Below are 20,378 nucleotides of genomic sequence, written 5' to 3' on the forward strand. Positions count from 1 at the left end.
ACTAAATTTTAGTTATATTAATCATAGGCTACATAAGTATTTGGAATCATACTAAGGCCAACAAAACAGAGTGGGGTATGGGACTCAAAAAGCACTTAAACATGACAAATATTTGATTCATCTATGAAAAATTCAAAATGTATTTTTTGTCACATTAAAAATCTAATATTTTAAAAATTGTTTTTAAAAATCAGAAAATACATGTCTTGAATGAGAGAGAGAAAAAAGTATCCTTGATTATGTTCATGATTTGATTAAAAGAGTTAACGAGAAGCCCATCAACTCCATGTATGTACAAGCATATACATGAGCACTAAAATCTTCAAGCAATAATGGTGCAAAGTTAATCTACTATGTTCAATTACTCAACAGTGATTACCTGAGCATCAGGTGAATGTTGCCAGAAAAAGATATTTAAGGTAACTTCTAAGTGTCATTTCTGAATGTAAAAAGTTATACTAGGAGTGGAAATTTCTAGGAATTACTCTTATGGTTATATAAAGAAAAAAATTGAGGAAGCTAAGCAATGACAACATGGAAATAAATGATTTTTAAGTTTTTCTGTATGAGGATGAGCAACATAACAGAAAAAAAGAAAGTCGTTTATATGTAGTTACATCTATCTTATCCCCAAATGTAGGCCATTCAAAAGAAAGCAAATACCACTATTGTTTAAAGCAATATTATTTAAAATGTATACCCTAAAGTTCTAATAATAGAATGACAAAGGAGAGTTTTTCAATTAAGCTGAATTTCAGGAGAGTAAAATGTTGAGTCATAAACTTCAACAGCTCTTTATGATCAGACATTTGCTGCAATTTCTTTTATGACACCACTGAGATTAGCAGGTGTAGACAGTATAAATCAGACTTCAACAGATATTTAAGAGCATTTTTCAGGCCCACACATTTCTTAACTAGTTCTGACAAATTTTACTCACCTAAATCTGATGTCTCTTTTTCTTCTATACGATTACTTTACAATTCTTGTTGGTTTTAAACAAATAAAACCTTCCACATCTAGCTAATATATTGCTTACCCAAAATATAAAAAAATTTAGAGGCTTTTAAAGAAGACATCAGAGAGAAATAAAGTAAAATTTGACTCATACAACCTTGGCTGCAAATAAAACTGGTTTATTTTCTTTTAGGCCTCTGAGTGGGTTAATGTAGCACAACTGGTATATATAGCAAACACTATGAAAATAGTATGTTAGAAAGTAAGTTGAACAGAGGACTCAATCGTAATTTAAAATGAAACATAAAAAGACACAAGTTTTGATACTGAGTACACAACTCTTCACTCACCTGCGGCTAACTGATTTCTTTTCCACTTCACCCTCTTCTGAGGCCTTAACATTTGCACTTGTGTCCTTCTTTAACTTTTTTGCAATTCTTTCTCTCATCAGGCTCTTCTCATCACCATCAACGTGTCCAACATACTCTGCACTTTCATATTCTCCATCCTATAAAAATCGAAATGGAGTATTTGCCAGGCATTCCACTTTCTCCTTCCACTTCCAGAGATCCATCTCAGACTCTCCTCATGGCATTCTAGGCAGGTTTTTTGGTTTGGTCTGTTCTGACCTAATAAGGGTTTGAAGAATCTGCTACAGGTGGGACTACCAGTTGAGGTTTGCTCTAGGCCAGCTACGTTAAGTACATCATAGCCCATACGGGTTGTTGCTCAATCCACACCCAGCCCCAGTGGACAGCAGATTGTGCCCCCTCTGGATCACCCAGGATATTGTGTCCATCTACAACCCTATTCCTTCCCAGTGGGAAACATGGTTTCTAGAAGCTGATGGCCAGCCTACTGACCTCACACAAGGATTAATGCAAGTAAAAGAAGTGGAGGTAAAGAAGCTCATATTTCTTCCTATAATCTAAGCCATAGCAATCACTCCACTTCTCAAAACCCTCCAATGGATCTCCAACTCACCTAAGACCCTACACAACCTGTACCTCCCTGACATAATCTCCCACAACACTAGCCAACTTTGTAGGTGCTGATCTCTCTAACCTGAAATGCTCTTATTTGAAGTATCTGCATTGCTAGCTTTCATCTCCTTCAGGCCTCTCCTCAAATGTTAGCTTCTCAGTGATTACTTCTCTTGACCAACGTAATACAATGGCAGAACCATCCACCCACCTCCAGTACTCTCTATTCCCCTTCTCTGTCCCCCCACTGAAACATTCATCACTCATCTGACGCAATACATATTTCAATTATTTATTTGATTACTCTCTCCCATAATTAAAGGAAGCACTCCATGTGAGCTAGAATTTTGGACTATTTTGCTTACTGCTGTATCTTCAAATTTCCAGAATAGCACCCAGCATTAACAGGGAGAGGAGTAGAGGCAGAAATGAAGAAATAGGGAGGGAAAAGAATAGAGAAGAAGGAAGAAACCACCTGAGAATCTTTGTCTTGTGATTCGCCAACTAAGTGAGTCTTGATGAGGCAGAATTCTTAACTCGAGGTTTGTGGCCCCTAGTGCAGTGGTCCTCGAAGTCTAGTCCTCAGGCTATAAGGCAGGGATTGTTAAAAAATGTAAAATCCTAGCCCTTATATCAGTCTTATTGAACCAATTCTCTAGGGATAGAAATTTTGAGTGTTTTCAGTGAGACATGTAAGAAATTCTTTAGCCTTGAAACTTTATAACCACTGACTAGGTCTTCCATTCTTGGTCCTCAGGAGATCCAAAAAAAAAATAAATTCCCTACAAATTCATAAAATTTTGTTTGCAAATGTAGTATATTTCCTGAGAAGAAGGTCCACAGTATTAGACATTGCAAAGGGTCTTGGGAGACAAAAGAGATTAAAGAGCATACACTATCCTTAGATGACCTCATCCCTGCCAAGACCATAAGAACATAATGATAATTTTACATTAGGCCTTGATCCTATCTACCAGACCCATATTAATGTTACACAGATGTCTCCAAGTTTTCTGAATCTTAAGATGCACAAAATCAAGCACACTACTTTTCTTTTTTCTCCCCACCTTTCTCTTGTACCCATCTAACAAACTGCCCAAATCAGAAATCTTGTCATTGTCCTAGACCCCTCTTTCCCCTTTGCCTCACAGTATGGAATCAGTCACCTCTTAGACTTCTTTCAAGTCTCTCTCTCTCCCATCTCACAGCTGTGGTCTTCTATAAAGCTCTCCTCCTGCTATAGCTTCCTGATAGGTCTCCTTGACTCTAGCTTATCTCTTCTAATTCATCCTCTAATATTGCCAAAAATGATCTTCCTCAAATGCAAAGTTGATGACAGCACTCTTTTTTTTTTTTTTTTTAAACTAATACTCTTCAACTGTTCTTCATTCCTTTTAGGATGAAATTCAAACTGCTCACCTTAGCCTATGAAGCTCTGTAAAATGTGGCTTCTCCTTACCTTTCCAACCTCGCTCAGCTCTCCCTCCTGTCACTACACTCCTCACACTGGTCTGCGTTCAGCTTCTGGAACGTAACAAACTCTCTCCAACTTCAGCGCCTTTTGTTCATGTTGTTCCTTCCACCTTTAACTCTCTACCTCCCTGCTCTTTACAAACTTAAATTTTAGCTTTTACTTCCTAAAGAAGGTATAATCTCTCCTTGTTCCCATGTGTTAGCATACACTATTCTCTGAGCTAGAGGAATCCCACCTTTCACTAGTTTCTTTTTTGATCTAGTCAACCTCTAATTCTCCTATAAGGCACAACACAGCATCATTTCTTCCAGGAAGGTTTTCTTGACCAGGTTAAACATCATCCTTTCTAATACATACATAATCACAGAGAACCCTCTCTTTCGACAGTGGTAATAGATGATGTTGTGTTCTTGCATGGACAGTTATATAATTCCTTCTGAATTATACAATGCACAGACCAATGGGTTTTTTACATAAAGTGGCAAATGAAGGACTTGAAAAAGTTGATCTCATACATAAAAGACACTGCCTTCTGTTTTATCACCTTTAATAGCCAGTACAACTAGTGAAGAAAAGTCATTACAGTCTTGAAAGAGAATCTTCTGATATGTGTGTGTAAAGAAGGAAACTGTTATAAATTACTGATCAAGCACTTCCCATATATCATGTAGAATGCCCATGCATCAATAAACTTTTAACATAAGATAATAAAATCAATGACCTAAATTTTTGTGTACAAATAATGTTATGTGAGAGGGAAAAAACAGACTGGAAATTCACACATAAGATTCCAATTTTGTAGGGAAAATTCCAATATCAAAATAAATAATTTATTTTTGAATCTTTCATTATTTTCAAATTTTACATATGTAATTATTGGAGGTAATATATATAATCTTTTAAGGGAAAAAATTAATCTTTTGTAAAGATTTTCAATTTTCCATAAATTGTTCAACTATATTTATATTCAAATTAATACTCACATCATCTGAATCTCCTGCTGCATCCCCTTTCTCACTACAAAAAAATAAGGAAAACAAGCCAATATTAGATTCAAAATGAAACAAAATTATTCAAATACCCAAAAAATTTAGAATATTTTGTTGGGATTAATAGTTCAAAAACAATTCAACACAGGAATTTCAGAATGGCATTGTGGAGCAAATGGAAACATCATTGTAAAGGAAGTTGTTTTTATAAATAGAATAAAAGGTACGTCCCACAGCACTTACATGAATTCATTAGAATTTTTTTTAAAAAAAGCAAACATTCAATAGTGCTATTTTTATGAACAAAGAGCTGCAGAAAAAAATTTCTTCAACTGGCTTGATGTATTCTGGCTGAAGAAAACAAATCCTTCAAGTACAAGGATATTAAGATTCTTAATATAGAATTTTTGAAAATGAGCTGAACTCAGTACAATAGTATTTTAGCCCCCCCCCGCAGACATTGGCCCAGTACATCATGTGCAGTTATATTTAATGTAAGACATCTCCCTTTCTCAAATAGAAGCAATAAAAATAGTAAAACAATTTTCTGATAATTCCTGAAATACATAAGTAATAATATTCAGTGAATTGGCCCAAAATGTGGCAACTTCTTCACAAAACCCTTCAAATCTGATTTGCATACTCAAAATTCTGAGACAAAAATGACTGAGAAAAAAGTTAGCAAAGCAACTTTGAATTAGACATTAAACTGTTAAAGTAGACAGTTTCCTGGTATTCAAACTATCCCAAGATTTAAGTTTAACAATTTTAAATTTAGTTCAACAGAAGTAGACAGCAAGAAAAGTGAAAGGGATAAGTGGTTCTCTCCATTATGTTAGAAGCTCTACTATCTCTGCTATCCAAATACTTCAGTTTTTTGGTTGGGTTGACAAAATTTGATTTAAGACAACCTCTGTTTACTCACAGAGGAAGCAAGAAAATTATCTGAGCCAGAAAGTATGGCAAAGGATCACACTAGCACCATACTAACCTTTCAACAGCTGGAACAGAGCTGAGATGTGGATCATCCTTAAGCAAGTCATGACTACTTTTGCTTTTTCCCTTCATGCTCTAGAAAGGAATGTATAATCATGAGTGGGGAAAAAAACAGTCTTTCTAAGGACAAATGAACAAATTTACATAAAATCTAGTATTCATATAATGCGGTTAGCAAAAGACACATGTTCGTGAAAATTTGAGTATAAACAAAAGCTTTGTAAATAACAATCTTATTCTCCCATTGACTAAAATATTATTTAAAAAACAGCTTTTCTTTCAAAAAATGACATATCTCTTTTTTTGGTTTGCCAGGCCCATCGCATGCAGAAATTCCTGGGCCAAGGATTGAATCCATGCCACAGTAGAAACCCAATCCACAGCAGTGACAACACTGGATCCTTAACCACTAGGCCACCAGAGAACTCCAAAAAGTGATATATCTTCAAAAATAAGATATATTGATTACTATTTCCAAACACTAAAACATCATGATTTACTATTATTTTTTAAAAACATTAAAACTTAGAAGACAAATCACAAGAGTAATTTGAAAGAAACACATACTATGTTATCCTTCAAATATACTGTCTATACTGTACAGAATCATTTTAAAAATGTACCCAAAATGTACCCAAACAAAAGATGAGAACATCTACAAGGTACTATTTAACATATATAGAAGAGCTTTTCATGTATTACACCATTCAGCAATGACCAAATATTAAATGCTCTAATCTCAAAGTTCACATTCTCAATAAATTTACATTTGAGGAGGAAAACAAGATATAGGAAGATATAAGAAGTAGAAATATTTTAAAAAAACTATGACTACTGTTTTTCTAATTTATTAAATATATACTTGTGTTAGGCACTGTGCTACAATATAGTAGTCCTACATCTCAATTCCTCCCCTCCGAAAGTAAAAGCATCTAAAGTGGGTATTAGCCCCCATTTTATAGATGGAAAATAAAGACTTAGAGATTATGTAATTTACTAAAAGTCCCAAAGCTGGTGGTAGAGGATGCAGAATTTAAATTCGGTCTGTCTCACAATGATATAATAAACCCATTTTTCTTTTCCCAGAAGCCCCTATGGACCCAGGACAACTGGTCTGGTTTCAGAACTGCAGACTATCCTACAGACCTACTCACCACCAGGTGCAAAAACTTCAAATATGTACCTTGTATCTTGAGGTGGGAAGCTGCTTGTCATCCTCACCCCTTGACTAATCATTTAAGAATGAACAGGGAGTTCCCACAATGGCTCAGCGGAAACAAATCTGACCAGTATCCATGAGGATGTGGGTTTGATCCCTGGCCTTGCTCAGTGGGTTAAGGATCCAGCATTGCTGTGAGCCGTGGTGTAGATATTGCAGACGTGACTCGGATCTGGTGTTGCCGTGGTTGTGGTGTAGGCTGGCAGCTACAGCTCCAATAGGAACCCAAGTCTGAGAACCTCCACATGCCACAAGTGTGGCCCTAAGAAGACCAAAAAAAAAAAAAGTATGAAGTTAGAGTTGACAAGAAGAAAGGATAATTTCTATTTATTTTGAAGGAAAAATTTACTTTGAAAAATTCATTACAAGATGTGTTAAATAAAATTTTAAAATATCAGATACAATGAGTGAAAATACCTCTTTCCCTCTACCCCCATTCTTTACTATTTAACAGTTTTGAGAACAGGCTTCTAAATTTGATAGGCTTTACTGTGAGGCAGATGTATACTTTCTGAAATTTATTTCCATGATGAAAATAATAGATTTTAAAATTTATGTATTAACGTGGGGGTTCTCCCCATTTTAAAGACATGATCAGTTTAAACATGTTTATAGTTTAGTTTTACAAGGCAAAATAAAAACTTTTCCCAAACAGTTAATCTAAAGATGTATTTATCTATAATTTTAAAAAGTCATAGAATCTGGGAGTTCCTGCTGTGGCACAGTGGGTTAAGAATCCCAGTGTAACAGCTCAGGTCACTGTAGAGGTATGGGTTCAATCCCTGGCCCAGCACAGTGGATCAAAGGATCCAGTGTTGCTGTACCTGCAGCATATGCTGTATCTGTGGCTTGGAAACAGTCTCTGGCCCGGGAATTCCTTATGCCATGGCTGTAGCCATTAAAAAAAAAAAAAAAAAAGTCACAGAATCTGAATTATGCAATTAATACATATTTCTATTTCCATTACCTTACATAAACCAAGGAATGATTTTTTTAAAAAAGGCAAAAACCAACGAATTACTTGATAATATGCTTATCCAACAAGGAAAACTGAAAACAAAAACAAAAAACAGCTCAAAAACCAGAAAATGGTATAGTAGAAAGAACACAGGAAAAGAAGAAAGATGACAGTTGGACCAAAAGAGTTTCAGAATCTAATATTCAATAATTCTATGAGTTTTAGTCCAAAACTTGTAGCATTTGGGAAAAGCAGCCTTGCTTACTTCATACAAGAGAATTAAATGAGATACTTGTGCAAAAGTGTACTAGTGAATACAAAAGACCTCAAGTAGAACAAAAATTGAACATCTTTCATTTATGCTTTCCTTCCCTAAAATTACTTCCTCCCGTGTGTCTAGCCATCAATGTTATTTTCATTTACTCTAAAAAGTATTTCCTTATTAATTCTCCCCATGCAGCTCCCTCATAGAGTCACAATCACAGACATAACAGCCAGAGTTGGCCTAAGACCTTCTAGTCTGGCCTCTTAGGTAACATTAGAAAATGAGAGTTATATTAATAAAGAGCAAAAGTAAGATTAGAATTCAGGTCTCTAGGTTCTTGGTCCATTAATAAGCTATACTATTTCATTTACTTATAAATGTTACTTTATAACTTTATAGCTTAATTATTAAAAAATGGCTTCTTGTTTATGTCCCAAAACTTAAGTCAGCTTAAAGGGAAAAGAGGAAATGTAAAATGACTTAACAAAAGGAAGAAAGTGATAATCTGAGTAATTATTACCCTTTCAAACTTTAACTTTTAGAATTAAATTAGCATAGAAGTATATAACCAAATACAATTTTTTAGATGTCTCTTCCCACTATAGTAGACTTTGAATCTTGCAGACAGAGAAAACAAATTGTGGAAGAGCTGAACAAATTTGGAGACAGCCTCAAAATGGGTAAAAATGAATTCAGATATTTCTCTTTAATGCCTATGCTTTCTGAATGATCTGTTTTAAGGTTCTTATTTATATCATCTGGTAACAACAATTTTAGAGGAACAAACACTTAATATACTTTAAAATAATTTTTGAAGAAATTACCTAAAAGCAGCTGTCTGATTAAAGGATTTAGGGGCTGAACAAAATACTAAACATATTTAGTGTATACAATGTAGGACACTCCATAGTCCGTTAAAAACTGTAAGCAAATCTGACAATGAACAACAAAGAGGATATGGAAAATTTATGTCATTATCTGGCACCTCATACCCAAGAATACAGAAGCAATGAAATGGTGGGAATTAAATAGAATACAAATAGAAGCAAGTAAGCAAGAGACATAGTGATACAGAGGAACTGGTCAAGAAGCTGGAAGGTCTGGGTCTCAACCTCTAACTAGATCTGTGTGATTGTTAATTTTATGCCATGGTACCCAGTTATTTGGTCGAACACCAATCTAGATGTTGCTATGAAACTATTTTTTAGATATGATTACACTTAAATCAGAAGCCAGTTTGGCTTCAATACAGCAACACAAAAATTATGCCTGACTTTCCAGGCTGTAGATTTTGGACTAAAGGTTGTAACACTAACTCCTCCTTGAGTCTGCAGCTTGCTGGCCTACTCTACAGATTTTAGACTTGCCAGCCCTCACAAACACATAAACCAAATCGTAAAACTCAATCTATCAATCTCAGTCTCTATTTCTCTGATGAATTCTGTGACCTTTAGTATAGAACCAGAAAACTTAATATTTGGGGAGAAAAATAGATTTTACCGGCCACTTCATCTAGTTTCCCACACAATGTAGGAACTAGTTAACCAGTGTCACCACACTTGAAAGAAACTTAATAAACTCACAGACAATGAAAATCACCTTTTTAAATGGCTTCCATTATTGGACAATTCTCTAACTAGAGAAAAAAAAATCTATGTGTAATTTTTAACCATCCAACCAATCCTACCTCTACCTTCTAGAATTAAAAATGAACTACAAATAATTCCTGTTATTAGGTACACACCATAGAGTTTAGATACATATAGATTTGATAGACAGGGTAGCAGCCCCTACAGCCCATACAGACATCCATGTCCTAATCCTCAAAACCTGTGAGTATGTTACTTTTCCTGGCAAAAGGGACTTTGTAGATAAATTAGGAATTCTGAGATGAGGTCACCCTGGATTACTGAAATGGGTCCAATGTAACCACAAGAGTCCTTACAAGAAAGAGGGAGGCAGGAGAGTCAGGTACAGAATGAGGAAGAAAAGAAGAAACCCAACCTGCTACTGCTGGCTTTGAAGATGGAGGGAGGAACCATAAGCAGTTTCTAAAAACTGGAAAAGTTGAGTTCCTGTTGTGGCTCAGCGATTAACGAACCTGACTAGCATCCATGAGGATGCAGGTTCAATCCCTGGCCTCGATCTGTGGGTTAAGGATTCAGCATTGCTATGAGTTGTGGAGTGGGTCGCAGATGCGGCTCAGATCCCACATTGCTGTGCCTGTGGCACAGGGCAGCGGCTACAGCTCCAATTTGACCCCTAGCCTGGGAACCTCCATATGCCATGGGTGCAATCCTAAAAAGACAAAAAGACAAAATAAAATATAATAGAATAAAACAAAATAAAATAAAAACTGGAAAAGGTAAGGGAACAGATTCTTTCCAGAGCGTCTAGAAGGCCCCTTCAAGCCACTAAATTTATGGCAATTTGCTATAGAAGAAATATGAAACTAATACAAATATACTAATATTTTTAAAAAATTAGTTAAACATAACAACTAATATAATTTAATGGGGCAAAAACATTTTATAAAATACTGTTTAACAATTCCTTTGGACAAATAACCTTTGGAAAAATGGCCTAGCAGCACTCTCCATACCACGCCCAACCACCTCTCAAATTCTGAGGAAACTTTAATTTCATAAGATAAATGAGAACACAAACATTCTTATTTTATTCTCAAAAGTGATGTATTTGTCTATTGATATATCTTATTCCGGGTAAGATAAAAAGCTTTTTTATAATTTTGGATTAGAGTTTAAAATCTTAACATACCTTGTAGAAAGAGAAATATCGTGTATCAGTGTGAATGTAGCATAATTTAATTACTATTTTCAAATTTAGCTATTGAGATAGGTTTATACTGGATCTACCATTTAACTTGCCTCTCAAGAAAACTACTTGTCTGATTGTAAGCTTTTACTTGAAAAATACTTTCTGACATATATAGTTAATTTACGCACAGAGATTCAGGAGTAAACTTTAAACCAATAGAGACCTTTGACTGAAACCATTATTTAAGAAAGCAAAATGAAGGTAAGGATCTTCCAGACAAAAACCTTTCAAGTATTTGAAGCTTAGGTTCACATTTTCACTTAGTTTTTACCTCTCTAATGTTCCTGGCATCATCCCCATCTTTCTCACGTCCCTCCCTTTCTCTGGATACATTTAGTTTGTCAGAATCCTTCTTAAATGAGTTCAGACTGAACAAAATGCTGCAAATGTGATCCCTCCCAAATGCAAAGAATGTTAAATTCTTTACTCCAGAGATTTTACTCTTAATAATTCAACTGAGGCTTACGGGCTATTAAGTCTTATACCTATTCAGCTGATTTCATTAAAGTACAATACATGTACTCCTATTACATTTCAGTTTACTAGTTCAAAATAATCAGGTACAGGCTGACAACAAAGCTGACAACAAAGCACTCTTTGGGCAGAAGTACTCAATCAGCTATAAATCCATCTGACTGCACTATCTCTCAGATCATATTTCCTCATGTTGTCCACAAATGTATCATGAAAGACTCTGACAATGTACTTTCCCAAATTCAAGATACGTTATTATGGCATCCTCCTATCATGCAATCCTATCAAAAAGGAAATGAAGTCAGTCTGGCAAGTCACTTAACCAGAGTCTCAGTTTCCTCATCTATAAAGAAAGGAAGTTGGACTAGATCCCTTTGAGCTATAAAATTCTATTTTTCTAAAAGAGATTTTTATCAGGTAGTAGAAAGATACTGAAATAAATAATGAAGGAAAGCTAACCCATGAGAGAGAGGCACCTTGTCATGAATAATGAGCAGGGTAAAGCAGTATCCATAATCCCACACTGATAATCCATAAACCAGAGGGGACCCTATCTTATTTCTCCCTCCTCATAAAGTAAAGCCTCAATTTAGACTTTATCAATTTATTAACTTGTGATGTGAGGTTCTGGAATAAAGCTTAAAACTGTGGAGTCACTGAAAAAAGAAACTTGATAAGCAAATGAATAATGAAACAATTATTTTCAAGCCCCCTAGAAATATTTAATTTCATGCACCCACTGAAACTGCAAATTGTTTAGTCATTGTAAAAGACACTGACTTGACTTTGGCTCTAGTTATTTACATTTAAAAACAGCAAAATTAAATTTTAAACTAAATTTTCCAATATTCAGGCTGGGCTTCTCTTTTCTTATCAAAGTTTCATTTTACCCAAACGGTAAAATGTATTTGAAGGGTGCTCATAGTCTGAAGAACAGCACAAAAGCAAAATAAAGAAACTACACTTCCATTTCTGTTCTCTCTAGAATCTATCTCATTTCCTCCAAAGAAATTTCCTTCTCTTTAAACTAATAAATTTCAACATATTTTTTGTTGTTGCTCTCTTTCCTCCAGCAAAACTTACCCATGACTCCATTATAGAAACACACAAAAAGCTAATTTTTCTTTTTTTTTTGGTCTTTTTAGGGCCGCACCCGAGGCATATGGAGGTTCCCAGGCTAGGAGTCAAATAGGAGCTGTAGCTGCTGGCCTACACCACAGCCACAGCAATGCCAGATCCAAGCCGCATCTACGACCTATACCACACCTCGTGGCCATGCCGTATCCTTAACCCACTGAGCGAGGCCAGGGATCAATCCTGTGTCCTCATAGATGCTAGTTACATTTGTTTCCACTCAACCATGAGGGGAACTCCCTCCAAACAGCTAAATTCCTGAGGCCAAAGATTTTGCATGATGTTTTAAGACCCACTCACAAATGGAGAATAGGTTGTTGGTGGGTCGGGATATCCCAGTGTAGACCCATGCTCTCCAAGCTGCTCAAGCACCTATTCAGGACCTGGTGGGAGTGCTCAGGAAGGGCACCGGGCCAGCTGTGCTGAGCTTACAGCTTCCTACCTCGGAAAGCTCAGCTGCGGGTGAAGTTTCTCACCAGCTGTCTAGATTACTTGTGCATGAGAGCAGCAGCTTCAGCATGATGATCATGATCATATTAAGGACTGATATTCTTTAGCACTCTGAGAATAAAATACAACTTATAACACAGAAAATATTGTTTATTTCAAGATATGTGACTTTAAAAACGATTTTTCAAGATTGCACGAGGGATCAAAGTAAGGACAATCTGTATCCTTATTTCGCAACTCTTAATAGTACATATTATTTCCATGTGTAGCTGTAGAGTTAAATAGAGGCTCAGAGAGACTAAGTTATCCAAAGTCACAGACTTTCTGTAGGAAGTGAAGTACCAATATGAGTTTGTATAATCCCAAATCCATGCTATTTCTGCTTAACACACTGCCACTCAAAGATGACACAAAATTTACCATCAAGAAGTGCACAGCTTAGGACCCTTCAAAATTAGTAAGGCAGAAAGAAAAGGATATAATGTTTGAATAGTATACAGTGAGAACACAGTTATATGTTTGTTGTGTAATAAATCAAAAAGAATGTTTTTAAAAGAGAAATATAAGTATCACAAGAAAGGAAAAAGTTATATCAGGGGAAAAAAATTAAGAAAAACTAGAAAAGGGAGTTCCCACCATGGCTCAGAGATTAACGAACTCGACTAATATCCATGAGGACGTGGGTTCAATCCCTGGCCTTGCTCAGTGGGTTAAGGATCTGGCATTGCCATGAGCTATGGTGTAGGTCACACACACAGCTCTAATCTGGTATTGCTGTGGTGTAGGCCGGCAGCTGCAGCTCTCATTCAGCACCTAGCCTGGAAAGTTCCATATGCCACAGTGCAGCCCCCCCCCCAAAAAAAAGAAAAAAAAAACTAGAAAAGAATATTTTTGTTGAAAATAAATATGACTTTGACATTCAGAAGTGAAATAAGACTCTTTAGGCAGGTAAAAGAACATGCACAAAGACACACAAAAAGGAAAATATAAAGCATATATGTAGAACAACAAATAGTTCATGTCTGCTAACACAGTGTTCCCTACATTTCCCAGAGAAGATTTCCAGTGAAATCATTAAAAGTACAGATTTCCAGGTTTATCCCTTGGAGATTCGGATTCAGTTAGTCTGAGATGCGGTTTAGGAATGTAATTTTTATAAAAAGTACTACACATGATTTTTTTTTTATTAGTATCAAAGTTTAAGAAGCACTAGATTAAAGGACAGAGTTGGTAAAGGGCAGTCATGAAAGCAGAAGCTTGAAATAATAGGTCAAGGAACTTGGCTTTATTTCTGTAGTCAACAGAGAGCAACTATAACATCTTAATCAGGCTTCAGGAAGGCTATTCTGATAGTAACGAGTGGAAAGGAAAAAAGAGAAGGGAGATGGGAGACCAGTCTATAGACTAGGGCAGCAGCCCAGGCTAGAGATAATGAAGGCTAGAAAAAGCATAGTAGCAAAATAAATTAAAAGGAAAACACAGATTTAAGATATATTATGGATGAAAAATTGGTAGAACAGTACAACTAACTGGCTGTGCAAAGGGAAAAATAAGAAAAAAGAACCAAATTCTTTGGGGGATACTGATAGTGGTGAAATTAGAAAGAGAAGTCACAGAACAGGGAGAAGTTTGGAAAAAAGATAATGAATTAAGCCTTGGCTTGGGTAACTAGTGAGATACTCAAATACAGAGAAATCCAGTAGCTGGAGAAGAGTAAATCAGCCTCGAGATATAGACTTGAGAGTCAGAAACAAACATTTGATAATTTTATTACACAACACCCTCAATTAAAAAGTCAGGCAAGAGAAATGTGATGACACAATACTAGTGTTATACTGCATATCTGATAACAGACTGTGGATTGCAATTACCTTGGCAAAGAGGAAAGAATTTACTTGGTCTTTACTACTGTTTCAAGTGTTTCACAAGTTTAAAAGCAAACATAAAGAGCAAGCTAGAACTATCTATGGTGGTATCTTTTACAGTTCAACCATGTAGGAAACACAGATTGCTTTTGGAATATCAAGTTCATCATACTGAGAAGCTAAACATATCATTTTTTTCTTTTTTCGTTTTTGCATTTGTGTAAAAGTAAGTAGCAAGAGGAAGATATGTTTTAAACATTTAAGACATGCTATTGTTCTGTTACCATCAGCAAAATTTAAACTAATTTCCTAATAGAGTCAATATCAAAGTAATTGTGAAAAAAAACTTATTTTAGGCCATAAATGTAATTCAATAAAAAGACTGACAGAAAAAGTCCTTTTGCCTATCCTTGCTCTCAAAGGTGCTCAACCTAGTACTATCCAGGACCCTATGGGAGTTAGGGAAGGGCAGTGGGCCACGTGCATTGAGCTGCCCCAAACCAAAAAGCTGTGCTATCAATGAGTTTTTTGCCAGCCTTTTAGATGGCATAGGCTTGAAGGAGGCAGCTTCTGTATTATTCAAAAACCACAACAGACAGTTTAATAGCTATGGGAACCTAAGGACAAAATTCTGATTCTATGACCTTCTAATTACATGGTCTCCGACAAGCAACTTAACATCTCGCTAATGATTTCATCATTTATAAAATAGGAATAATAACATCCATATCACAAGGTTGTTTTAAAGATTACATAAAATAAATACCTAGCACATGTAGCAGATAAGAAAATAAATCATTAGAATGCAGTATAATAAGTGTTTAGGTGGCCAAATATAGACTACCACAGAAAGAAGTTAAGCTTTAGCCTGGGTGGAAGCTAGGTAGGGGAAGGAGGCAGAGGCAGTAAGGAGTTAATAATGGAGCTAAATCTTAAAAGGAAAAACAGATGCAACTAGAGATTATCATACTAAGTGAAGTCAGTCAGAAAGAGAAGGACAAATACCAAATGACATCATTAAATGTGGAATCTAAAATAGGGCACAAATTAACCTAATTACAAAACAGAAACAGACTCACAGACATAGAGAACAGACTTGTAGCCAAGGGGGAGGGAGGAGGAAGTGGGATGGACTGGGAGTTTGGGGTTAGTAGATGAAAACTATTACATTTAGAATGGTTAAATAACAAGGTCCTACTGTATGGCACAGGGAACTATATCCAATCTCCTAGGAGAGACCGAGGTGGAAAATAATATAGAAAAGAAAGAATGCATATATATACATCACTGATTCACTTTGCTGTATAGCAGAAATTGGCACAACACTGTAAGTCAATTATATTTTAATTTTAAAAATTTAAAAATTATTTAAAAGGAAAAACAAAAATTAACCAAATAAAAGAGAGAGTACATTCTGAGCAAAAGAAAAAAACAGGGGTGAGGGGACTCTGGATAAAGCAAGGATATGCAAGGAAACTTGATAATCCAGAATAAATCATTGACGGGGACTCCTGGCAATTCTCAGATCTAACATTTGTGATTTTTTTTTTCTTTTCTTTTTAGGGCTGCACCCATGGCATAAGGAAGTTCCCAGGCTAGGGGTTGAATCGGAGCTACAGCTGCAGCTGCAGCTGCCAGCCTATGCCACAGCCACAGCAATGTGGGATCCAGAGCTATGTCTGTGACCTACACCACAGCTCAGGCATTGAGCGAGGCCAGGGATCAAACCCGCATCTTCATGGATACTAGTCAAGTTGGTTACTGCTGAGCCATGGATAAGAACTCCATTTTTTTCCATTTACAAATACACTCACAGGATCACAACATATAGCGGATCTTTCATTTTGATTAGGAACAAATTTTAATCATGAATAATGTTAAGACTAGAACATGGACATCTAAAAATGATGATTTCTGAGATATCAGGGGACAGTGATTGGTGATGTCAATAAAGAATAGGAAAAGGAGGTTTCATGTAAAGATGAATTTAATTTTGACACGTAAAATAGAGATATTTCCTAAAGGGACCTCAGAATGAAGGATGAGAGCCCAGAAGAAGTATTTGGCTTTGTCTCTTAGAGTTGGGAATTTCAGTATGCAGCAATGAATCCATGGTATCAGTAATTGAATCCACGGTATCAAATAGACCAATCAAAGATACTGAAGAAAGAAAAAAAAATTATGACCCAAATATTTCATACACATGCCCATTTTAATTCAGTTTTAATGCAGGGGATATAAGTAGAGTGCTTACTATATGCCCAATATTAGCCTACCAAGACAAGGCTCAATGATGAAGGAAACACATGGATAAAAAAGTAAAGACAAGGGTAAAAAGAATGTGCTCTAAACTCAATGCCAGTGCTAGTGTAAGAAATAGGGAACTGTGTTAAGCAAGTGATGCAGTACTAGGTTTCAGAGTTTTAATTACATACAATAAAGACTTTGAATCTTATTCTTTGGATCTCAGTGTTCATTAATTTTCAAGAAAAGAAGACATACCAAAATTGGGGGTGGGGGTAAATACCCTTTTAAGATGGTTTTCTTGGGGCATATTTATCAGAGTCACTGCTCTAAACAATGGTAGGGCACTGCAGGTGCTTCAGTAATGTATATTGGGATGAAAGTGAGGACACTGAGGAAATTTTCCTCACTGTGAGGACACTGAGGAAAAAGGCCTATGGGAAGCATTGGTGGGGTAAAGGCCAGGAGGCAGTGTATAATCCCAAGCCATGGATTTTACAGCGAGACAGTTGTAGGTCCTACTCTCAGTTCTACTTACTGACTAGCAATGTGACTTTGAGCAAATTATAACCTACTAATATCTTAATTTACCTAAAATGGAGATAATAACAGAAATCTTCAAGGGCTGTGATGAGAATTAATGAAATGAATAAATATATATAAATGATAGTAAAATGAATATAAGAGCTCTGGTCTGTTATTGTTTATTACAGTAATGATAATGATAGTAAAATGAATATAAGAGCTCTGGTCTGTTATTGTTTATTACAGTAATGATAATACCCAAATCATCTAGCAAACCAATTAAACCAATAGCAATTAAAATCTGAATCATAAAGATGAAATCATTCTTTAATTCTGGTTCTGATTTTAAAAATTCAAATTAAAAAAAAAAAACTATCTCAAATCATATTAGAAGTTGCAAGTATTACTGACCACAAATTACTTTATGAATCATTTCAATGAACACTTAGTGAATGTGTACCATGGAACATATGCTATGCTATGTATAGCAGGAAATACAAAAATGAGTGACATACAGATCCTCAACTCTTTCATAATTCAGAACACAGGGCAAATTAAGAGTTTTACCTGACTAACTCGATTTACTTCCTCCTCTTCTTCCTCGGCTTCCTCTCCAAATGAAAGTAAACTAAAATTTCTAATCAAAAATAAATAAATAAATAAATAAGGAAAAAAGAATAGGAAGACAAAGTTAAATAAAATTTATAAATATCCCATTTTCAAAGCAATAGAACAGAATTTATGAGAAGAAACACTCTATCAATAGACAATATGACTTAGTATTTATGGGAAATATACTAAAGATCTATGTTTTCAGCATAATATTAAGTGTTTGGCCCCAGACCACAGATGTTCCATATATTAGACTAAACTAATAACCAAAAATTTATCCTGAGCACCATCATTAAATATACAAAGTCAGGCATGATAGAAATAATTAAATCTTTTTATATTTATCAAAACTGGTTAGCAAAATGAGGATTTCTAAAAAATAAATACATAGCTTGAAAGCACTACAAATGGGAAACAGTTTACTTAGTGTCTGCCAAAACACATCTTAATGTTTTAAAATTATTGTTACAATTGTTAAATAAAAAAAGCAATAAACTTAGCTAAAAAATAGCCCATGGGAAGAGAAAATTGTTTGTCTTTTTTGCTTCTTCAAACTAAAAACATCACAACAAAGCTAAATAACACGTTACTAAAACTCTCCTCTCAAATATTGGAAAAATAAAAGATTTTGCAACACAAGAGGAATTTTTATTTCAAAACTGAGATGTAATCAATGACTACCACATCATCCCTAATGTATCTGCAATGAATTAAAAACAAAAACAGAAACATCCAACTTTTGGGCTTCTTATCAAAATAGATCACAGTGATGAAATATTATATCTGAATACAGTGACAGTGACTTTTCAAACACATAGCTGAATGAGAAGTTATTTTGCCACAAGATAATCAACTGCTTATTAAAGTGTCTGATTCATATTTGACAGTTTAAAATAGCAACTTAACTAAATCTTTCCTTGATATCCCACAATGTTAATTTTTGTTTTGTTTTATTTGTCTTTTTGGGGCCACACCCACAGCATATGGAGGTTCCCAGGCTAGGGGTCCAATCAGAGCTGTAGCTGCTGGCCCAGGCCACAGCCACAGCAATGCAGGATCCCAGACACATCTGTGACCTACACCACAGCTCACAGCAATGCTGGATCCTTAGCCCACTGAGCAAGGCCAGGGATCGAACCCACATCCTCATGGATGCTAGTCAGGTTCGCTAACCACTGAGCCAGGAGGGGAACTCCAAGTTGGCTTAAGTTTTAAAATTTATATTTTGTATCCAAATATAAGAAATGTACATTTGAAAAAAAAACCACACACACATACATACACAATTTAGATAGTATTCTCCAGTACAAGCTGGCCTCCCCTCTCAGAAGTAAGTAATTGTTACAAAAGGAAATAAAGTAAACTAAATAAATCAGTGTTGCTTTTCAAGCTGAGGAAAAATCTTTCTACTCTGATTACTTTGTGCCTTTGGGTTTCAATTTCTTTACTTCTTCTTCTGGTTTCTCTTTTCTTGGCTTTTTTATTTCTCTTGGAATGATGTCATCAAAAGGATTAAACAAAACCTATGAAAAGAAATATTTTAAAAAACATTACTCAATTTTTAAAAATTTCACAAAACATTAAAACCAATATTTAACTATGTTGCCATTAGTAGTGCCTATAATTTTTCCTCACGTAACCATTACAAGTATAGTGATATACATACTACATAAAGTGCTTCCACTTACTTGGCCTCATTGGACTGTCTTGGTAATCCAATGAGCTATTAAGTAAATATGTTTTAGCCCTATTTACAAAAGGGAAAAAAATTCAAGAAAACATAATCCATAGTAAGAGAGACAAACTCAGGTATTTTGACCCCAAATCACTCTAAAGGTACTTGCTTCCTCAATGGAGGATCACTCTTAAATTACCTACAAAAATCACTTTATTGCGCTAAATAAGCCTAATTCATCCAGCTTTCCATTGTGAGTTGAGTTTTTCATTCATTGAATTATCAGCTAGTTTCATCTTTGTATTCAAAACCTTCAATTAAAAAAAATTCTTAATCAAGAATTATACCTAAATTACAGAGGTAAAATCTGAGTTGTGATATTAATTTATTATAAGGCTTTAATCTGATAATTTAAGAATATAATCAACTTCTCTTAAGTGATAATCTAGGTGATGTGTCTCATAACAGTCACGCTCCTACCTCACAACTTTTAATTTTGTGTGGATTACGTGGTCTTTCTTCATCATCAATGTCTACTTCTGTTAGTCGTAGCATGTTATACACTGTATCCCCTGTAACCTATCAAGTAAAAAAAAAAGATTTAATTGCAAATTGTTAAATTCATTCTTTGAAATTAGGGAGGACCTTTGAAAATACTTTTTAACTAATTGAAATCATATTGTTATATGAGAATATATGCATTAAACTGTAAATAAAACA

The 20,378-nt window shown here is 35.2% G+C and overlaps 1 protein-coding gene across 2 annotated transcripts in view; it reads right to left on the reverse strand.

Annotated features, from left to right (window-relative positions):
* The window catches only part of CWC27 (CWC27 spliceosome associated cyclophilin), a 254,402-nt gene that overhangs the window by 209,963 nt on the left and 24,061 nt on the right, over positions 1-20,378 (reverse strand). For both annotated transcript variants that reach the window (XM_047753105.1, XM_047753024.1), the window contains exons 6-11: positions 20,139-20,237; positions 19,403-19,506; positions 17,939-18,008; positions 5,395-5,474; positions 4,398-4,431; positions 1,308-1,465 (exon numbers count right to left, since the gene is read on the reverse strand). In XM_047753105.1, coding sequence (XP_047609061.1) covers positions 1,308-1,465; positions 4,398-4,431; positions 5,395-5,474; positions 17,939-18,008; positions 19,403-19,506; positions 20,139-20,237 — 545 coding nt within the window. The remainder of the gene's footprint in view (positions 1-1,307; positions 1,466-4,397; positions 4,432-5,394; positions 5,475-17,938; positions 18,009-19,402; positions 19,507-20,138; positions 20,238-20,378) is intronic.

Source organism: Phacochoerus africanus, chromosome 1 (assembly GCF_016906955.1).
Source record: "Phacochoerus africanus isolate WHEZ1 chromosome 1, ROS_Pafr_v1, whole genome shotgun sequence".
NCBI classification, from domain to species: domain Eukaryota; kingdom Metazoa; phylum Chordata; class Mammalia; order Artiodactyla; family Suidae; genus Phacochoerus; species Phacochoerus africanus.